This window comes from Oxyura jamaicensis, chromosome 3 (genome assembly GCF_011077185.1).
Source record: "Oxyura jamaicensis isolate SHBP4307 breed ruddy duck chromosome 3, BPBGC_Ojam_1.0, whole genome shotgun sequence".
NCBI lineage: Eukaryota > Metazoa > Chordata > Aves > Anseriformes > Anatidae > Oxyura > Oxyura jamaicensis.
In genome coordinates, this window is record NC_048895.1 from 114,685,461 (window position 1) to 114,706,989 (window position 21,529).

Genomic DNA, 21,529 nt, shown 5'->3' on the forward strand with positions numbered 1-21,529 from the left:
TCTCCTCTCATCTCCTCCCCTCTCCTCTCCTCTCCTCTCCCCTCCCCTCCCTTCCCCTCTCTTCTTCATTAAAGATTATTTCTTCATTAAATAATTAATTTTTAACACTCAAGTCTGTGAGAGCTAACAACAAACAAATCCTACTTCCGAGGTGTGTGCCCCATTGTCAATCTGTAAAATAAGTTTAAAATAATTCCTTGCCTAAATGCCAATATTTCACCTCTATCTAGGTGAGATCTCTTCCAATTAGTTTTTGTTATGCCTAACTATTAGATTTTTTTTTCTTTGAATATATATATTTCAGTTTAAAATGAAGCATTTGGAAGAGTTACAGCAAAAGGTGATGAAAATTTCATGTTAGATGGAGTCCAGAATTAGACCTCCAGAGAGAGAGGTACATGCCTATGCTGCACAGGCTAACAGTGGTCAGGGCACTTACAGAAGAGATCCCTATTCAGGTCAAAAGCTTGAACTTCAAGATGCAGCCAACCTAACAAGCAGCTGTGGTAACTCTACTTAACCTGCCTTAGGAGGTGGTTTTGACTAAGCCTTCAGACTGAATTCATGGGTAAGTGCTCGTGTAGTTAGGTCTGCTGGAGGAGCTGTAAAAGGTTATGGAGGGGCAGCTGCAGGGGAGAGAGAAGGTAGGAATTGAAACTATTTCTGCTAAGTGTTAAGTGAAAATGTGTCTGTACCTTGAAATTTGACATCCCAGACAAATACCTTACACTTCAGGCAGTACAGGCAACCTTATGTTTTCTGAGCCAATTAATTATTTATATAGAAAAGATTGACTCTATTAGCAGAAATTAGGATGTTTACTGCAGACACCACTTATTAAAGTACTGATCAAAGATGCTGAAGATCATGGTTCATATCCCAGTTTTGCTTAATTCAGAGATGAAATTTGAATGTAGGTCTCAAACCAAAATGAACAACCTAATCACCAAGGTATCAGTCATTTTGGATTCTTCCAAAAAGAAAGAGAAAGGGAGAGGGAGGCAGGGAAGAAGGAAAGGAGAGAGGAAAGAAGGATGGAAAGGCAGAAGGAAGCAAGGAAGGAAAGACAGAGGAAAGAGGAAAATCTTAGCTTCATTATTCTTTAGAACTGAATCTAAAAATAGTATATTTTTTCTTGCAAGATACTCTATAGTTGTTCTTCTACCTAAACAGTTTAAACAGTACCTGTCAGAAGGAAAAGAGTAATATTAGTATAAGCCATTGGAAAGGGAGCCCAAACTTTGTGTTTGGAGTCATATTTGGGCAAAATCTTACCTTTCATTGCCAGAAGCAACGTTACTTCCAAGATGTGTCCAAGACTTCCCAGGATAAGCACTATAAATTTGCACCTTTCCATAAACCCCTTGGAAAAACAGAAGCAGGGGAGCAAAAATTAGGGGAGAGAAATTATTGAGATGAACTGAATAACTAAATATATTGATACCTCTCTATATATTAAAACACGTTTCTATATTTTATTTTCTATATGAAGAGCAGACTTGAAATAGAAGTTGAAGTATGAAAAATCCTGATATTATGCATTGAAAATTTTTGTTTCAATTCACTGACCCAGTCAATTCAAAATTTGTTCTGCATGCTAACCCCTTTACTTCAGATGAGTTGTACTTCAAGTGTTTGAAGGCCCCCATTTAATTGCTTGGGCTAATGTCCTGCTTGGACAACTTTTTTCCATATAGTGACATGTTGTGTCACTATAGACCAAAAAAAGATTGTGCCAAGTATTGATAACCCAACTTGGATTATCTCACAAAGAAAGATGTTAAAAATAACTCCCATATCTTGCATTCAATATGGTTTAAGAGGAGAGGATGGGCAGTGAAGTCTTATTTGATCCATAATAGCATGATAAACAGCAACAATGTATTTATTGGCTGTTCTAGCCCCTCCAATGATGCCCTAAAGTGATAAAAAGTCAAATTGTTAGCTATAGTTAGGTTTCATCTTTTAAGTAATTTAGAGCTAAGAAAAAACACCCTCAGAATCCATTTCTTCTGTCAATGAAGTTTCTGTGTTGCCTTCCAAACATTCCACTTAGTTATTTACTAAAAGTTTGTAATTTCCTGAAGTGAAAGAGTTTCTCAGTGTTGCTATCACACACAAATTGTGGGGTTTGACTGTTTGTTTTCCCCTGAATTGCTGTAATACTCTACAAATCTAGACTGGCAATTTCTGTTGGCAACTAAGTCTTGCAATATTTTAGTATAGTGTAAAATATATAAAACAGAAAAAAAAAAAAAAAAAAAAAAAAAAAACTTTTATTTAACTCTAATCATCTGAGATCTAAAATTTAAGCATGAACCTTCTTCTGTCAATCCTATGGATCCAAATGTTAAGAAGAATTTAAATGTGTGTATTTGTATCCATCCAGTAGCTCTTGGATGCAATTCATCTCACTTAAGTCCTGAATTTTAAAATAAACAGTGTGAGTTTACGCTTATCAGCCTAGGCTGAAAACTTTCAGGGTAATTTGTTTTATCCTAAAAGAGATCAAAGATAAGTGAGACAAAACACCATCTTCCAGCACACACTTCTCTCCACTCCATAAGGTCATTTTAATTTGTTGACAACTACCCTTTACAAATCTCAAACCTCAAACCTAACCACTGACAGGTCAAGACCAAATCCTCATGCATATGTATGACTCCTTTTAAGTCCTCTCTCGTTTCTCTTATAAATACCCCAGAACCTGACATCTTGTTACTTATTTGCCTAAACAAAATCTCCACAGAAACTCCAGGAATGCTCAAAAATGTGTACCTTTCTTAGATTTTTTTTTTTTTTCTGAAGAAAAATTATACCAAACTATTGCCTAAGACTGGTATCCCACAAAAAAAAATAAACCCGTGTCTCATACCAATACTCCCTGGATGGACATTTATTTCCTCTAGACGATCACAGTAAATTCCTTCAGATTCCCGGAGAAGGATCAGTAGCTTTAAATCGCGTTCTAGAGGATGTTGAAAAGAACCTGAAATAAAGAGAAAACAGCAACAACTGACACACAGGTATTGGTGGTATCTGGCATGCTGAAATGGCCCTCCCTCTTATCTCATGGAAATGATCCCCATGCACTTTGCTCCATGCCATAAGTCCCTCTTGAAGCCAAGTTGAATACTGTGAATGCCAGCAGTGGCTCAGTGCGGAAGTGTTTCACCCACACCCCTTAACTTAGCTCCAGGGTCTCCTTGGAGTCAACAGAGTGAAAGAAAAGTTCCTTCATTTGGTGACTCGCATACATCTTATACAGCCTGCCTTGCCCTCTGGAAGTGACTGCCTCTCCATTGACTTTGTAGGTAGCCTACAGAGACTGCTCCAAACTCAGACATTTCAGTTAAGTGCCTAAATTAGGAGGGAAGGGGGATGTGCCCAAATCCAAATTTAGAGTCTCAGAAGTGTTTGCCCAAGGTCATGCAACAAGTGTGTAAAATGTCAGGGGGTTCTCATTCATTCTCCTAATCACTGAACAAGCATTTTCTTCCTCCATCCATCTTTGCCTTTCTGCTCAGTTACAATTTCACCTGTTCCCGGATAACTGTTCCCATACTGTTGCCAGGATGGGTAAAACAGTCATTCAAACCAATTGAAAGATTTTATTAGAGCAGGGGAAAAGAAAATGCCCAAGAAGTTTTGGTGTGTGTGATGTTGCTCTTATCTTGTGATAAGTCTGTACCGTAAACTGTATTCCAACTGTGACTTCATTTATTTCACCAAGGGTAGTTTACTGTTTCAGAAGAAAATGGCCCAGCACTAAACAGATACTAGTGAGGAAAAAGTAGGACAGTTTTTGCCCTGGAGAAATGTATGCGGAGTCCAGTAAAAGAGTTCAGCATTCCTTTAAAATTAGAGATTAAATCAATTATGCAACAGAAAACTGCAGCAGATGTAGAACTAAAAAATATATACATATCTGTACAAAATTAGCTGGCCTGTCATATTCTTTTAATATTTAAAAAATTACTAGTTTGGAAAAAAAGAGCTGATTTTATAACCTAAAGAAATACTCCTCTTTAAGAGTATTTTTAGTTAAGTGAAATCAAGAAATAAATTCATTGTTCCCCATCACTGTCTGACTGATATCTGTGGGTATTTAAATTCTCTTTACAGCTTTTAAATGGATAAAAGACCAAAAGTACAAGACTTGCATGCTCGCCATCTAATACATCTCATACCAGTGAGTTCATTTCTTCTATGGGGACATGGAGGGAATTCAATCTTACAGCATCCATCACCCATCTTTGGCTTTCTGGTTTTGACTTTCTTGCTTAAACTCCCATAACCAAATACTAGTTTCAGAAAATAAAACTAGCGTCAAGCACTTTTACCACAGATGCACTAGGTTAAACAAATATCCAGCTAGCACTGCAGAAGAATTACGTTGACATTTGTGTCTATTTTTGTACTCGGAGTGATTGTTTTCCTGCTTCACCCTCACAGCAAGTTGTGATTTAAAATACTAAGCCTGAAGATATCTTCCCCAGTCCTCGGGTCAACCTTACCTCCTGGGATGAAGTGATCAGCTACACCGATGACCCAAAAAAGACTCAACAAAAATATTTAGAGAACTTTATATTGAAGTTACAAAGTTATTCACAAATACCTTTTCCTATAACAATGATGTCCCTTTAAACTGGGGGATTATTATTACCATTATGAATTACAATTCATGTTATTATTGATGTTATTATTGTAACTGCTGGTTACAAAGTCTCTAATATTTCTTCTACTTAAATCAATTTAAAAAAAAAAAAGCTAAGTGATATATCCAACTCAGCTCAATTTTAAAACAATTTTTAAGTAGGCTTCCAGGCTTAACAATCACAGAAATCTGTTTGGAAATGCAAATTCTAAATTCTTGGCTTGGAAATTATGACTCCTTAAAAAGAGATACATGTATACTTAGTAAAAAAAATGTGATTTTTAAATCGTAAAAAGCATGGTATTTTAGAGAATGTTGCCCTTGTTAAAATCTCTCTCTCTCTCTCTCAAATCAGAGTGAGAAGAAAAGCAGATACTATAAAACTATTCATAATAGCTCATCACCATGTTAAACCTTAGAAAAGAAATCCCAAAAAGGAGAATAAAATATTCATAGAAATTCTTCAGTGCCTGAAAACTGACACTAGTGTATCACACAAAAGACCACGGGAGATATCTATGATTACAAAAAACAGACTTGTTTTAAGTAAATTTAGAACAAAAATAATCCTAATACTTGCTTATTTCCATTAATTTCTTGATTGTTTTAAGTCAGTGAATTTAAGAACTTGCATACAAGTGCTGCAAAAGAGCTAGCTCAGAAACTCATTGAACTACTAAAATGGATTTTCCAGTAAGTATGGATCACTCATGAAGTCTCAAAGAACTTGAAGGAACCTAATACCGTGCCAGTATTCCAAACAAAGATAAAAGTAAGAACCCTAGGTAATTACAGCCCATTACAGCCCTGTCAACTCCACACTGATTCAAAGGGAAAATAAATAAAAATGGAATGTCCAACTCTGAACACAATTAATAAATCATTAAAGGTGGATCATATAATTAATGCCAATCAACATGGTTTTATAGAAAATAGGTCCTGTGAAACTTCCTCGTTATCACATTCTAATGAAATTACAGGTTTACTTGATAAAGATAATAGTTTTGATATGATATAATTGGCTTCTCCAAGGCATTTGATTTAGTAGCACAAGACTTTCTGATTAACAACCTACATAGGTACGACAAGAACATGGCATGTTAATTTCCAGGCTGACTGATAGGTATAGGGGCTGTAACTTCAGAAGGTCAGTGTCTGGTCTGGTCTTACAAGCCCTGTGGTACATGACATCAGTGGTATAAATGACTTAAACATGTCTCAGAATATTGAAAGATAAATTGCCACAAATGGAGAAAAAGAGAAAGAGAAGGGACAGCCAATACAGAAATAATTAGGAAGTGAAGAATTTAGGGGAGAAAGCGAAGAATGTTCAAAATATAATAAAATGGGTCTTGAAAAGGTAATGATGCCTATGTAAATGAACAAAGAGTGAAAGAAAACTAGGGAAAATAAAGATAATTTTTAAAAATGAGTAAGGTCAGAGAGATGTACTTTAGCTTAATCTAGGTAGAGTTCAAAAGAATGACTCATGAAAATGAAGGTATGGAAATGGTAGCTACCTCAGCTTACTCAAAGGAAAATCCAAAACAGATAATGCACAAAAGTTACTGGACCAGATAACTTTCATTACCATATGAAATAACTGTCATATGAAATCACAGCTTTTGTAATAAGCAGTTTTGGTAAAACTACCAAGTTGCTATAAACAAAGGACTCATCATCTCTGCTGCACACATGTGAAGGATCTGGGTTTAAGTACCTGTCTGTGAACTCTGCACGTGAAAACTTCAAGTCACTTGTCCCACTTTATTGTGATGAACAAGCCTTCCATAAAATCACATCAAGCTCTCAGATTACCCATCCTGCACATGAGACGCACAGCAATGGATCCCATTTCATATTCCTACTACAAGTAGGTTTACCAATTTGATGAACAGCCTGGTTCATCATAAGGTGAGAAGATAAAGCATAGCTGGCAGAGACGTATGAAAAAGGTAATTGTGACCAGCAGCTGCCAGAAGTGTCTGGTGAGATGTGCAGAAAAGGTTAGGAGGAAATAATGTCTGCGTGTGCTGAAAGCTGTTCTCAAACTCACATCTTTTTGCATCTGAGTTACTTGGAATTTGAAGGGTTTGCTCATCTGTTGATTTGACACGTATGTGCCAGCCTGGGCAGAGCTCCTGAGCAGCAGTTTGTTCACTCTGTATACCTCAGGCACTTCAATGTAAGACAGAAGTCAATCTGTTGGTGCATAGGAGCTGAGCTGTCTTCTCAGACGTAGTGAGTCATAGCAACAGGTTGCCCAGGGAGGTGGTGGAGTCACCATCCCTGGGGGTGTTTAAGGAAAGGTTGGCTGTGGTGTTAAGGGACATGGTTCAGTGGGTGACATTGGTGGTAGGGGGATGGTTGGACCAGATGATCTTGGAGGCCTTTTCCAACCCTAATGAGTCACTGCACAGTTGCTGTGTGTCTTCACTGTCTCTCTGATGTCTGATGTGACATCAAATGGCCTCATTGCAGGTGTGTGAACTTCTGTGAGAGGTGTCTAAACTGAGGTTCTTCAAGTGAGTATTGGCAATACACAGTGCAAAAATAAATACGTGAAAATACCATGTATAAGAAATAACTTACGCTGCTGATAAAGTCACCACAGTTTATATACTTTCCTGAAGAAGTGTGAAGCCCTACTGCCTGGACTGAGACACAGTTCTGTTGGCACTATGGTTGCAGCTCATTCATACTGCTTCCTCAGGCCTAACCTCTGGAGAAGGTTAAAACCCACTATACGAAAACAGGAAATAAAATATTAATAATTAAGGGAGAACAGAGGGCTGTATTTTTTCTACCCAGATTTTCACTTATTCTGGACTGCAGTCTGGATCTAGTTTTCTGTTGGGTTTCAAAGGCATTTTCCATTGTTTTCGCATTTCACTTTGATTCCAGATGTTCTTCCTGACAGTTTTTGGTGTTTGTTTTTTTCTTTTTTCTTTTTTCTTTTTTCCATAGCAAATCCTATTCATTTCTTTCTTAGAATAGTGGGCGTTTCCTCCCTTCTAACCTTTCTTTTATTTACAACATAGCACACTACAACAGCTGTTGTGTGTAAGAGCAAGGAAGTATCTGAGATAAGATTCCTTCCCTTCCATTGGTAAATAGACTTTGCAAAGTATCTTGCTGTGACCACCTCCAATATAAGCTCTGTATTTTTTGAATCCAAAACCTCTTGGACTCTACCTGCTCAGCTGTTTTGAAAATTGTGGTGTGTAGTCACCAGAAAGTATGAAGGATTTTTACTCATGGTCAGTGCATAGCTAGTCACATTGTGTTGGTTTTCTTTCCCCATCTGTTCCTTCAGGTGTCCAGGCTACAGTCTGCAAAGCAGCTGTAAACAGGGAGGCATCACACTGTTGCCTCTTGTAGATGATGCTGCCAAAACAAAAGGGAGAGATAAGAGACAGACAGCTGTGGAGCTAGGGAGCTGGAGCCAGCAGCAAGAAGTGAGAGATGTTTGTCCAAGGAATGTGAGACACGTAGGATGAGATTCAGCTGCCTAGACATGGATGCTTAAAGCCATCTGAGAGCCCTAGCCCCCTCCAAATCCACTACGTGAGTATGACAGATATGATCAATGAGAGAACAGGGTCTTTTCAAGCAGAAGCTGGAGGCCAGGTGGGACACTAAGTGATCCAAAGGCCCTATATTTAGGTAACTGAACAATGTTCCCAGGGAGATTCATGTAACTACATTTTAGTATCTTCATGTAGGTGAATCCTGGTTCTCTGGGTATCTGAGATCAGCCAATCCAGCTTAGACTGTAATTTATTCTAGTTCACTACTGTACTGGTAGTCCCACTGAAACACCCAGCTCACATCCTGAAGTCCACATGCAACACCTAAATGTTAGTGCCTGTTTTGGTTTAACCCAAATTCTTTCCCTGGATGATACAATCAGTTTGAAGAAACCAATGGTATGGAAAGGACAAAGACCAAACAGAGGGAAGCTGAGAGATTAATTGAAGGAGATGAAGATGGTGCAATGAACTTCTCAAAACCCTTTTTCTGTTATGTGGGTTAAAAAGGTTTGTGTATCTGCACAGGTATGATGTGCAATTACAAAATGGGATTCCAAGCTCGCAACCAAAGAATACGTAACTCATACAACTAAGGTATTAGAGAACTTGGAGAAGGAAGTCTGTGGCAAGACTCATTTGTACCTCCCTTGTCGTTATGAGGCCTCCCTTGTCATTATGAGTACCTCCCTTGTCATTAATCGTCGTTAGCACATGGTCATCTCATGAAGCACAGTGATTTACTCTTTAGGAATTAAGTTTGGGGGTTCTTACTAGTTCTAAAAAAATAAAAATAATAAATAAATAAATAAGTGGAATGAATCTTTTAGAGTTCTCTTTCCACAAGCTTGATAAGAAACATCAGAAATGTCTGGGGTTTCATCTCCAGACAATCAAGCCAAAAGCAAATGATGACCTTAGGCTTCTTGCTTCAAATGAGTGACAAGACTGACAGGCAGCCATCACAAGATATCAATTAAAAAAAAAAAAAAAGGAATGTGACATGTTGAGACTGAAAAGAGAAATCCTATCTAATAGCCTGCCAGCACTGCCAGCAAAGAACGGCTGAGTGCAGCCAAGATCAGGATGAGTCCAACAGATCAATTTGTGCAAAAGGAACTTCAGCATTTTCTGCAGACTTATCTGGAGCTGAGGGCTTTGTTCAGCAGTGGAAGAGAGCACTTTCCATGCATACTGTCTGTGATTTATTGCTGACATGGGTTGAAATTAATACAACCGTCTTAGCACAGATCCAAAAAAGAACCTCTGGGATGTTGAGCTCAGCATTTCCTTTCTTCTTCTGACACTGGTGTGCTGAGGATATTTAGCAAATCACTTAATCTCTCTGCACCTCAAACTCTCCTGCTATAAACTGGAAAAACATCTAATTGTATTAAGGCACGGCAATGCAGGATGGTATAAATAAATGTTGCTTCTAAAATGTTATTGCAGATATCATCAGATCACCCTGGGTCCAACAATACTAAAGGACCAGGATCACACAGAAAAAATACGTTGTGGGTAGACCCAAACATTTCTTCTGAGTTGTCTGAGGGCTCTGACAGAGGTTTTGCAATCCTTTTCAGAGCACTGATCAACTCTTATCTCCCTGTGATTCTGTTGATCATAATTCACACTGACCACAGATTATGCCATATGTTGAAGAAGTGATGACAGACCCTCCAAGATCAAAGATGTCCCAACACTTTTGATCTCCCAGCTTTGACTGTATTTTCTCATCCCAGTTTCACTGCAAATAACTGTTTAAGTAAAATTAATTAGGATCCGGTTGATGCTTCAAGAATTCATTTTTTATACTGATTTTTTTCTTTGTCATGAATTTCTGATATCAATGAGTTCCTATGTGCTTGTAGTCATGTTTTAACCATCTGACTTCTTTACTTTTAACTGAAAATAAGATGCCAAGTGCTCTTAAGGGTACCAAAGTAAAAGCAAAGATTTGTTTCTGGAACTTATCAACATTCTCTAGCTGTTCAGGTGAACAAAATACTCAAGCTCTGCCAGAAAGTCTTTGTTTGGCCCACGCCACTGGATTTGCAACAATGACTTGTGATCAAAGACTGCTATGCTGAAAACAGGGCACGGAGATGTTACACAACAGGGAAGACCTGGGGATTTGGATCACATGATGTCAACCTCAGATCCTGCTCAGGCAATGTTGAATGTTGATGTCCACATCTATTAAATCTGTTTACTAAACTGTCTCATTATCTATTTTGTGTCAGGATTTCTTTAGGGTGTGGTAGAATTGGACAGATGGGCTTCAAAACCTTCCTTCAGGCATGGAACAGTCAGGATTGGACAGATGGGCTCCAAGAAGCTACCTTTAGGCCTTGAACACATGGGAAGAGAAAGAGGAAGGGAAAAAAAAAGTTCACTCCCGGTCTCATAAGCAAACATAGAAGCCAATATAAAACGTGGGAAACTTGCAGAGTTTCTACGCACCTATCATATTCACAGCTCAAACTAGAGCAAGGGTTTCTCTCCAGAAGGTGCTGGACCATGATTCAACAGCTGCAAATACCTGTTTGGCTTTTAATATCATGACTACTCACAAATATGCTGGAGGGGAGTTCAGGCAGCAAAGTGCCTCAATGTTTTTTAATAAGTGTTTTTAGCAGTGAACACATGCTTTTTCTTAAAACCAATAAGAAACCACATTTAAACTACAAAAGAGTGTAAGTAAGAAATGACTGAGACTCTTAAGTGTATAGATATATTAACCTCACAGATTAAGCTTTCAATCCCCCTTTTCTTTTCCTTTTTTTTTCCAAAGCAAAACATAAGCCAGCAAAATAACTCTTTTGGCCAGTGCTGTATTAACTAAACAGTCCCTTGAGATTAACAACAAACAAATATTGGAGCTAGCTTCCTTGGGGTGATTACACAAACAAATTCTCCTTTTAAAGTTCATGAAACCAATCTTGAGAAAGGTCAGACAGTGATCAACAATGTGATCCCAGCGTCCTAAGGATTCCTGTAAGTAAATACAATGCCTGGCTTTAGGAACCTCAATATTTATAGGGAATTATTTGAGTAATTACTTCTGTATAGAAAAACACTAACCTGTCCATTCCAAATAATGCGGAACAGCCCCAGTGACATTGGGGACTCTGAAAGCACTAGAAGTAGGGTCAGGGTAGCCCTTCCCTGAAGTCCTGGTACTCACCTGTACAGTGGGATGAGAGTAACAAATGCTCTGAATCCAGTTGTGTCAAATTTACACCACACCAGGCACTCTGGGAATTTTCCATCATTTTGCCTGCGTTAGCTTTGAATACCTCTGTGCCACCTAGTAAGTGCCTCACTGCTGCCCACAGTCATGGGGCAATGCTTGAACACCGAATAAGGTAGATCCTGCCCTGAGGAATCACTGTCTTATAAAGCAGCCCCATGTGAAGTAGGGAGGACTTTTACATATACCAGATGACATCTCAGCCACCATGAAAGCAGGAGGAGTTTTGACTTCAGTGGAGGGAAGACTGCAGTAGCTGCTGTTAAACAAACAGGTAATTAGCTCCAGCAGATAATCACTGTGTGGTTAATGTGGATTCTGAGTGTCCACATTGCAGGCACCCAGGTAGTTCTGCTGCATTAGGATGGCAGCATGTTTCCATAGCACAGTACAGTCTTCCTTCCTTCCTTCTTTGTCTGTTGAGAGCAGAAATAAATCCCAGGTGTCCAGAAGACAGGCTGCTCACTTACCCACTTTCAGCGTTCCCCCCACCACCACGATACAGGCTGCACTCAGGACATTGCTGGCGTTGGTAGGGAACTCGAGAGTCCCCAGGATGTAGAGACCTCTCAGAGGGGGAAGATCTGTGTCCACCAGGATGGTTCGGTCTGAGAAACAAAGCAGACAATTGTTTAGAACAATGGCATGGAAATGAAGAAGCTTGAAAGGTTTGTTATGCTTGAGTTTAGCTTTCTTTACATCTTTTTCCTTTTTGCGTGTTTGTGTGTGTAGAACTACTGGAGTAGGGCGTGCATATTTGTGCAGCATCCACAGCCAGAGCCTCACCTACAGCTGAGGCTCTGTGGCATGACTGTAATCTTATAAATGAATGATAACATCATATTTATAATATTGTTGCATGCTTAAGTCTCATCAGATGTCACTTGAACATTAAGAATGAATATAAAAGGGAACAACGTGGAGACATGCCATTCTCACTGGTGAGCCTTGTACTGTTTATGAAAATAAACCTTGATCACCTAATACAATGAAAGAGGAATAAATTAAGCTGTCCAGACAGTATTTTTCCCTCATGAAACTGCGGAGAACAAGAATGAAGTGAAAAAATGCCACATTCCCTATTAATTAATTGGTTAATAGAAACCAGGGGAAGCACCATTCCCTCAGTTCCTTGAGGACAAAGCAAGAAGCATGAGTCACTTCTGACCTCATTTCCAGACTCCTTGATCCCTGCTTTGACCAAGCCGACACTAAAAGTACACCACAGCACTGGATATTACCAGAGATCAATTTATGATTTCCTATGCCAGCTCATCTCTGAAATGCAGTTAAGGTAATATCGTACTGTTGTTGATCGAGTGCAATGACAGCATCACTGCTGCCTACTAAAGATCCAAGCTCACACAGTCTGTGAGCCATCCAAATGCCACTTAAGTTTTCCAAGTAGGGCATAAAAAGTGCATCGTTTAGAGGTAGCCCACCACACAGAGGTGAATTCCACCCTTAGGGCACATCTGATGTTCCTTAATGTCACTGGGAGCTTTTCAGTTGATTTCACTGGAAAGCAGTTCAGACACTTAAATCATGGTGTTCATCTCCTTTCATTATCAACAAGAGTAACAGCTTCCTGATATGATGCATCTCTGAAACAGTGGATGCCCCTGGAGGAAGAGGGCATCATTCAGGGTCTTTCTCTGGAGTAGAAGTCCTGTTTAGGATCTAATTGTGGCTTTCACAGAAATCATTTGCAGAAAATGAGAATTTTCAACAGAACGGCAGCTGCTAGATCCTACCCAAGAATTCACTGTCACTTTCCTTGATATCATATATATTTATTGTGAGGCACGGGTACACAAGACAGGAGGAATTAAGGAACCCACATTTTCCAATGGGCTTTGGAAAAACATTGAAAAGAGGCCACCTGAAACACTTTTGATGTGGAACACAGGAAGTGACATGCAATGTCTTTGAAGTGGATCAGCTGTTTCACGGTTTTGCTTCTGTCTATAGCCATTAGCAGCTGCTTTGGACGAAGACACAAACGATCGTGCAATAGGAAGCACAGGGAAAGTCTTCTCCTCAAAATGTGTAATTAGAGGTTGATTCAAGTCATTTGACATGAAGGTTTAACTCTTCTAAGCCCCTGTCTGCAGGAAACAATCAAAAGCTACACAAAGTACACTCAGGAGGGGCTTGGAAAAATATGAGTAGGCTGTCTTAATATTAGCATTTCCTACCTCTTCGGGTTTGCAGTCCTGAAGTGCCACAGCTGTGTGTGGAGGGGAAACTACTGAATAGTGGGGACCTGAGTCTGCTTCCAGATTTGCTCGTCTCTTCTCTACACATGGTCCTACTCTGTCCCTGTAACTTAGTCTTCCCACCTCTTCCTTTCCCATTTTTTCCTCTTTCTCTCAAGATATCTTCAAGGGACACCCTCTGTTCTCAAGGACTATGCCAAGTACTGCAGCAATCCATGGTGACTCAGAACACCCCATCTTAAAAGAAATTCCCTGCATCCCTGGGCTGAAACATCTTTCAAGCATGCAAAATTTTCACAGCAGTCAGATGTAATAAGTCTCTACAGAGCAAGCACATTTTGTTTTGTTTGGTTTCCCCCTAAATCTCATACTGTTAGTACTTGATATATTTTCACAGGCATGAAGAAGCTCCCATCTCTAATCTCTTTACAGGACAGGTAGAGTCCTATGCCCTGCAGAGCTGAGAAGGGGAGGCACAGTATGTGAGGATATGAAACAGAGAGACGAGAAAAAGGGGGAAGATATTGTTAAAATGATATCTTTCAGACAGAAAGGGGAATCTAGTTTGTGAAATCACAGCTCAAGAATGTGGCAAAAAGCTGCAGTTGACAAAGGCCATAAGTATATTCATCAAACACAGACTGAAACATTTTTACAAGGAAAAGAAGAAGTGCTCCTAGGCATACCATTTATATGTCAAGTTTCAGTCTAGAACAGATATTTTTGCTGAGTTGCACATCTTTCTAAAAAGGGTTTTATAAAGGAAATGCTGACTGCTCTGTAACCGTAGCATCATGTATGTGAGCCTTGAAACAGCCGTGTGAAATTCTCCCATTCATATTGATCTCTGCAAACCTGCGGTTTCCTCTGTTTAAAAGAACAACATTTGGGATGTCACGTCCAGGGTGTCAAGTCCTCAGAGGGTGAAATGTGGCTCTGTAGAGACAACAGAAGGCTCCTTTCACAGTAGGAAAAGTTCCTTGTGCACTTGAAAAAAAAGGAAAGAGATTCAAAGGAGGCTTCAGGATGAATACAGTCCCTATAGAACATGCTCAGTCATGTAATAGAGGAGATGGCTACTAAAGGGGTTAAACTCATAAACTTTAGGTCCCTAAGCTCAAGAGATTTACTTTCAGAGAATGACAAAACTGGGTGGCTTTTCTATGAAGACATTCACATAACAGCAAGCAACCACTTTCAGAAAACGATAGCTCAAACCCAAAAACAGGCTACATTTCACCATCCATATACTTTCTCCAAACAAAGCTCACAGGTATGCCACAGTCTTAATATTCAGGCGTATAACACTGCAAACTTGCTAATGACTCCAGCAATGACACAAAATGCCTTTGATCAACCGCACTGCTATATAAAACACCATAGCATGCCATTGAATGGAAATCAGGCACAACAGAAGAGCTATTATACGAGATACAGTACTACAGCATTCATCTCTTCAAACAGAAAAAGTTCAAAGAATATCAAAATCAGAAAATGAATAACAGAGTGAATTCCATCACTAAAAAAAAAAAAAAAAAAAAAAAAAAAAAAAAAAAAAAAATGCCAGAGGCTACATGATATCATATCAATACCCTTCAAAACAGCATTCCATCGGCTGGAATTATAACACGTTCTCCTTCCACCCAAGGCACACTGCGTCAGGAGTGTGTCACACTGAAAACCATAAACCAAAGCCCTGAAAATCCGAGGGCTTGAGAAGCTAACGCTGCCAGACTGGCATGACTAAATTCATCCAGCTTCTTTTCCATGGTGGAGAGGCTGCTGAAGTCTGATGCACGCAAGAAGTCCTTGCAGAATGGCCGCAGCTCTGGAGGATGAACCTCTAGAGATAAAAGCACAAGTAGCTGCAGTTTGAGCTAGTTTTTTCCATCTGGGGCTCAAAGAGACTTATACCCACAAGGGAGTCAGAGACTGAGGGGACTTGTAGCAGACCAACACTAAAAGTTACTCTGACATGAGGGATCCACCTCTGTTGCAAGTAACATTCAGCCTTGTACAACAAGGTATGTGAACTTCTGACATCCCACCAATGCTTTCAAAATAAAACACCAAACAAAGTAAGTTGGTACACATCCCCATTTCCTGCCCTTCAGTGAACGTTTGAACAAGCTCACTTTCAGTTTTCTGTGGCTACCTGGAGACATTCTGAGTTTAGTGGGATCTGCACAAGCCAGTGGAGCACAAGAAGTTCCACCTAAACATCAGGCAGCACTTCTGTGCAGGGTGGGTGCCGGAGCCCTGGCACAGGCTGCCCCGAGAGGGGATGGGGGCTGCTCCTTGGAGAGCTCCCCGAGCCCAGGGACGTGGGGCTGGGCACCCTGCTGGGCACCCAGCCTCAGCCATTCTGCAATTCTATGAAATGAGATAGGAAACAACCATAAAAAGCCATGAATAAATATATATTTTTGGTCCCCTGATTCCCCATAGGTTGAGAACATTCCTGTCCACAGTAAAACACAGATCATGTTGAGCAGTCCGTCCCTTACCCTGCTGCCTCCCAGCCAGTAGACACCAGTGTGCTAAGGGACTACACCACATCCTGCAGCACAGTGCAGAACTTCTCCAGTTCAGCTGACCAAACCCACACTGCTCTAAATTTGGGAGATGTTTGTTCTGACCCCAAAGGCTGTGCAGTCATGCTGCACAGCAGCAGGCCTAAGCTAATGAGCTTTGCCTCTCAGTAGAGCTAATTAGTTCTGGTATAGCAGCATGCTGATGCAGCAGTATTGCTTCCAGTCCTAGAACTAGATCGGTTGGGCTGGGCTGTGGGCAGTTCTGTGCAATGCTTCAGGCACAGCTTAGTCATGTAGGGCCTCGTGGTATGTGACAAAGGCCCTGGTCAATACCTCACGTGGCAGCTTGAAATGAGATATTATAGGAAGAGGATTACACTCACCTCTGCAGGAAACACAGACGAGTTTTGTTCATAGGTGAATTTGCAGTGCAGCAAAGAACCACCACAACCTCAGCATCCAGTTTCCACTCCCCTAACCTAATCAAAACAACAAACCTCCAAATCCTTAGCTGAGCTTTATTTATTACTTTTTGTTTCCATGTAGATTGTGATTTGCCTCCTGTGACCACGTAAGCACACTCAATATAATTCATTCATTGCCAGTACAGAGGCCGCCACTGCCATTGACACTCTTGTGCCTCATCATATCACTCTCTGACACACAATTACGTTTGTGAAGGCTGAAATGCTTTGGTCTTTTAACAATCATGGGATCTAAGCAGGGGTGATTTTTGACCTGGGTATAATGTGATACACAAGAAGTTGAAACATGATCTTGTGTTGTCTTCTTGCCTTGCTCTCTGAGAGCTGCGAATAACAAAATACACAATGGAGTGCAAAATCCAACCATGGCAAAAGGATCAGCAAGAGAGCAAAGCACAGAGGAAATGCACTGCTATTTAATGTCTGCATAAGGGGTTAGACAGAATGGAAGTGAGAGTGGAGTAGGAACCAGGGAGAAAGGACACTCTCTCTTAATTGCATGATTCAGGTTCAACATGAAATACCAGTGGAATGGATGGAGTACTATGTTGTTGGAAGAGAAAAGCAAGTCCACTGTTTTGGGTGCTGCACTTGGACTTTGGAGATTGGGGGTCAATCCCCTGTGCTGGTACAGATCCCTGTTGGCAAGGCATTTACATGGATGTTAGTGTTGTGTGTACAGTCAAGGGACATAGATACATCCCTGCATCAAGGGACCTTCATGGTTCAGTGGACACACATTAACAGCAAGTTAGGTTCTTCTCTCCAGGTACTCCTGACTGAGGTTCAGGACACAGCTTATGGTGCCTGACCTGAGTCATCTGATGAGCTCTAACCACAGTAAATTCATTTAGGTATTTAGTACAAATCTGAAATGCCCTTAGATATTTGAGGCCTCTACACCACAGGACTGGCAAATATGACTTAGGGAATACCTGTATCCATCTAGGTGTTCACCTGGAGGCCAGGCAGGACAATTCTGAGTGCTTCGAACACTAAATATCTTCATACAAGCAATATGTAGAGCCCTGGACTTCTGCATAATATTGTCATCGAATCTTAAAGAGCAACTCAGTTCACATAGATATCCACACTGATCAGCTCAGTAACTCTTCTAGCTCTGCTAACTGCAATGACCAGGAACAAGTTGAGATGCTTAAACACAACCTCCTACTGTTACTGTAGGTGCACACAGGGCATAGAACTTACAGCAGCTCACACCCCTGCATGGTCATCTCTGTGGCTTCTCTGGCCTCTGACACTAAAAAAAAAAAAAAAAAACTCAAAAAAACACTCTATGCTCTTTGACAGGAAATAGGAAAGTAACTGGGAGAAGGAAATCATTCTTCATGTAAAAGTAAGTTCCTACCCAAAAGTAAAGACAAACATAACATCAAGATGATCCAGAATGAACATGTGTTGGGGGGGAGAGGGGATGTTGTTTGTTTCTTAACATTTGTCAGAAAAATGAATATTAGACTAAATACTCATTGAAGGTTGAACATAATTCTTAATTTAATCTGAAATTATACATTCAATCTTAAGAAGTTTTAGGGTTGCCTGGTTGTCTTTTTAGATTTAAAAAAAAAAGTCACATCATAAGTATATTTCGAAATAAAATTAGATTTCAAATTGAAAACATTTTCTGAAATTAAAATAAGTTCACAAAGTATTTCAGTAAATTGAAATTCAGTTAAAACAAAAAGAAATTGAAAGAACGGGGGTGTTTCAGACAAAAATCTTTTATCCAACTTTCAACCCAAAATAAATGAACTCCATAAAAGAGGCTGAGTGAGGGGGCAGGGTGATAGCATCAGAATCCTACTTGCATGACATAACATCCTTTTCTGAATTTGAATTACTTCTTACTACATGCATAAGTTTTTTTCCTATTTATTTTTGTAGAGATTTAATGCCAAGGACACATTTTGGAAGCATAATAAGGAAGAAAAAATCCAGGTCAACAGTAACAGAATTTTAGAATAATCTACTTTGGAAAAGACTTTAAAGATGATCACATCCAACCACCAGCTTGACTTATCGAGTCCTATCACTAAATCATGTTCCTTAGTGCTGCATCCACACACCTCTGAAACACCTCCAGGGATGGGGACTCCACCACTTCCCTGGGCAGTCAGTTCAAATGCTTGACCCCCCTGTGAAGAATTTTTTTCCTAATATCCAATATCCTAATATCCTCTGGCACAACTTGAGACCATTAATTACATCAACCATCCTCACATAGAATCATCATAGAATCATAGAATATCCTGAGTTGGAAGGGACCCTTAAGGATCATCAAGTCCAACTCTTGACACAGGTCTACCCAAAAGTTCAGACCATGTGACTAAGTGCACAGTCCAATCTCTTCTTAAATTCAGACAGGCTCGGTGCAGTGACAACTTCCCTGGGGAGCCTGTTCCAGTGTGCATCTGGAAGATCTCCAGAAAGAACTTCCACTTCTAAAGAAATAGGTAGAAAGCAAAGTTTAGCTGGTCAGAGGAGGTCTGAATAAATATATAGAGAAAGATCAACAGACTTATAAACTCTCCCACTAAGTGAGAAGAGAAACCCCAGACTGAGTACACTTCACTGAAACCCCTCCTCTTCCCTTCCTGTCCTCCCACCACTTAGCTCCCAGACATATAAGACTAAAGACTATGAGCCTAGTTTTCAGTACACCAATGACATATTTTTAATGACACGTGACACAGAAGTCCAAACTACGACTGGGGCTCCACACCAAAATGCCAACACAAAGCAACAAACTTCTTTCCACAAAGACTTCACATGCAAAAAACACGTGGAAGAGTAAGAGATGTGGAGCAGTGCTAGCCCCAATTCCAGAAGCAGAGCTGTGGTAGGCACACAGACTTTTACGGTTTCACTCAAATGAGGGGACACCAGGTTAGAATATGTCAAGTGCATACCACACAGCATACACAGGAACATAACAGTCTGAAGGGGACCTGAGGAGACCATCTAGTCCAACCTCCTGATCAGAGGGGCTCAGCCATTAGGTAAAATGGTTATCACTAGTTTTCTCCTCCAGATTTTGCAGCAAGTTGCCCAATATTTTTGCTAGAATACAAATGGGTGTTCATGCAATAAAACTGTAAACTGAGTCAGTATTTAAATATAACTTAATTCTGAGGTTAAAATACAGATATAGGCTAAGGCATCCACAGCAAACCCACCTGGAGATTATCACTGATACTGGGAATTGCAATAGGAAAGGAAAACTGTAGAAATGTGAAATATGCTCCCTGCACAAAATGCAAAGGTATGTCAAGAAATAAGATCTTTGTACTGTGATTCTGCTCCTGAAATAAAGTCCCTGCATATAATTAAGCTTGAGTATCAGGATGAGTGAGCGTGTGTATGTTTGCATATATGCGTAAACAGAAAAGAATGATTATTATTCTGTTCCAAAAATCACTCTTCTTTACTGTGGACAAGAGTCCAACCCAATATGACCAGAAACAAGTGTGGTGTCCCACACACAGCAGAATGGACCCCAGTGCCGAGAAGCATACGTTTCAACACAAATACCTATCCAAATGTAGACAGAACCCAGCAGCCCTAGAGAAAATAAACCCCTCTTCCTTACTAGGTAAGATGATGACATCTTCCCCTGGGCCTGGGATGCTGCAGTTGAATCCACCCCAGCCTTTTTCTACATCCTTCCATGTCTCTGGGTGCGACCATTTCAAGATAGCATCAGAAGGAACTAAAAACAGGACACAGAAAGACATAATTATCATTTTCAGTAGCTGGAAGAATAATCATTTCTTTGATAGTTAAGCATCTGTGATATTAACATCCTCCCTTTGTCACTGATGAAGAGACAGTAACTGCTTTTTGTTATCTTCCATCCTTAAAAGAAGATTCCCAATAGAAAAAATAAAAATAAAAATAAATAAAAAATCTCTCCCACAACCATGGTTTTGGAGCTAAAGGGCAGGAAGATAACTGAAAAACAGATTCAAATTCTTTGGGATCCAACAAAACAAAGCAAACCTTGAGGTTTCTCATTACAGTTTGCTTATATTACGCTTTGTGCATATGCTTCAAAACTACTTCAATATTTTTATTTACACCATCCAAAGCTCTGAGCACTTCAAACACAAAGTTAAAATGAACAACAGAAAATACAAGCCAGTCACCTGTGCTTGGTGACAAAACCAGGTAATCAAAGTGATAAATAACTCTACCAGAAAGCACCAACTCTTCTCATGCTTTTTTCTCCACCAGTGCTCTAGAAAACAGATTGAATTCCCAGAGCGTGCCAAAGTATGAAAGGGGGAAAAGAAAAAAGAAAAAAAAAAAAAGAAGACTAATCAACTCTCACAAGGTTTTTAGCCCTTTGAAAAAACTGTCTTTATAAATTAATTGCCTACCTGTGCTGTGCCATCAGCAGAGGAGGGGAAGCCTTCGGGGAAGTCCTACACACTAAGTTTGGCATGCCCTACACTAACGCAGACAGGGCCTCCCTCTGGAGGCCTCTGCAAGCACCTACCTCTGTCCTACAACTGTAAAGGAAATTCTGGCATTTTTCTTTACTGTGCAAGGCTTCTTTAGATATTGTAAACATAGGGGCAAGCTCATGCCTACATGTGGTGGACTAGACACCACTCAATAACAATGTGGAGTAAAAAAACTCCCTGTTGCCAGCATAGGGAAACAGAAATTAACCCCAGGTTGAGCTCTCCAAGGCTGAGTCTTTGTTTCTTTATCTGTTCAGGGGGAAATGCTCTATAAAAAAAAAAAAAAAAAAAAAAATTAAGCTTTATTGCTGCATAAATTGTTATTGCTATTAATAAACAGCAAGGCAGCTGTGAAACTAAG

General features: G+C 39.9%; 1 protein-coding gene across 9 annotated transcripts in view; it reads right to left on the reverse strand.

Moving 5' to 3' along the window:
• The window catches only part of PKHD1 (PKHD1 ciliary IPT domain containing fibrocystin/polyductin), a 253,587-nt gene that overhangs the window by 77,147 nt on the left and 154,911 nt on the right, over positions 1-21,529 (reverse strand). For all 9 annotated transcript variants that reach the window (XR_004749563.1, XM_035322238.1, XM_035322239.1 and 6 more), the window contains 4 exons: positions 20,292-20,411; positions 11,914-12,051; positions 2,876-2,989; positions 1,276-1,363 (listed from right to left, as the gene is read on the reverse strand). Coding sequence is in view for 8 of the 9 variants with exons in the window: in XM_035322238.1 (XP_035178129.1) it covers positions 1,276-1,363; positions 2,876-2,989; positions 11,914-12,051; positions 20,292-20,411 (460 nt within the window). In the remaining variant the exon portion in view is untranslated. The remainder of the gene's footprint in view (positions 1-1,275; positions 1,364-2,875; positions 2,990-11,913; positions 12,052-20,291; positions 20,412-21,529) is intronic.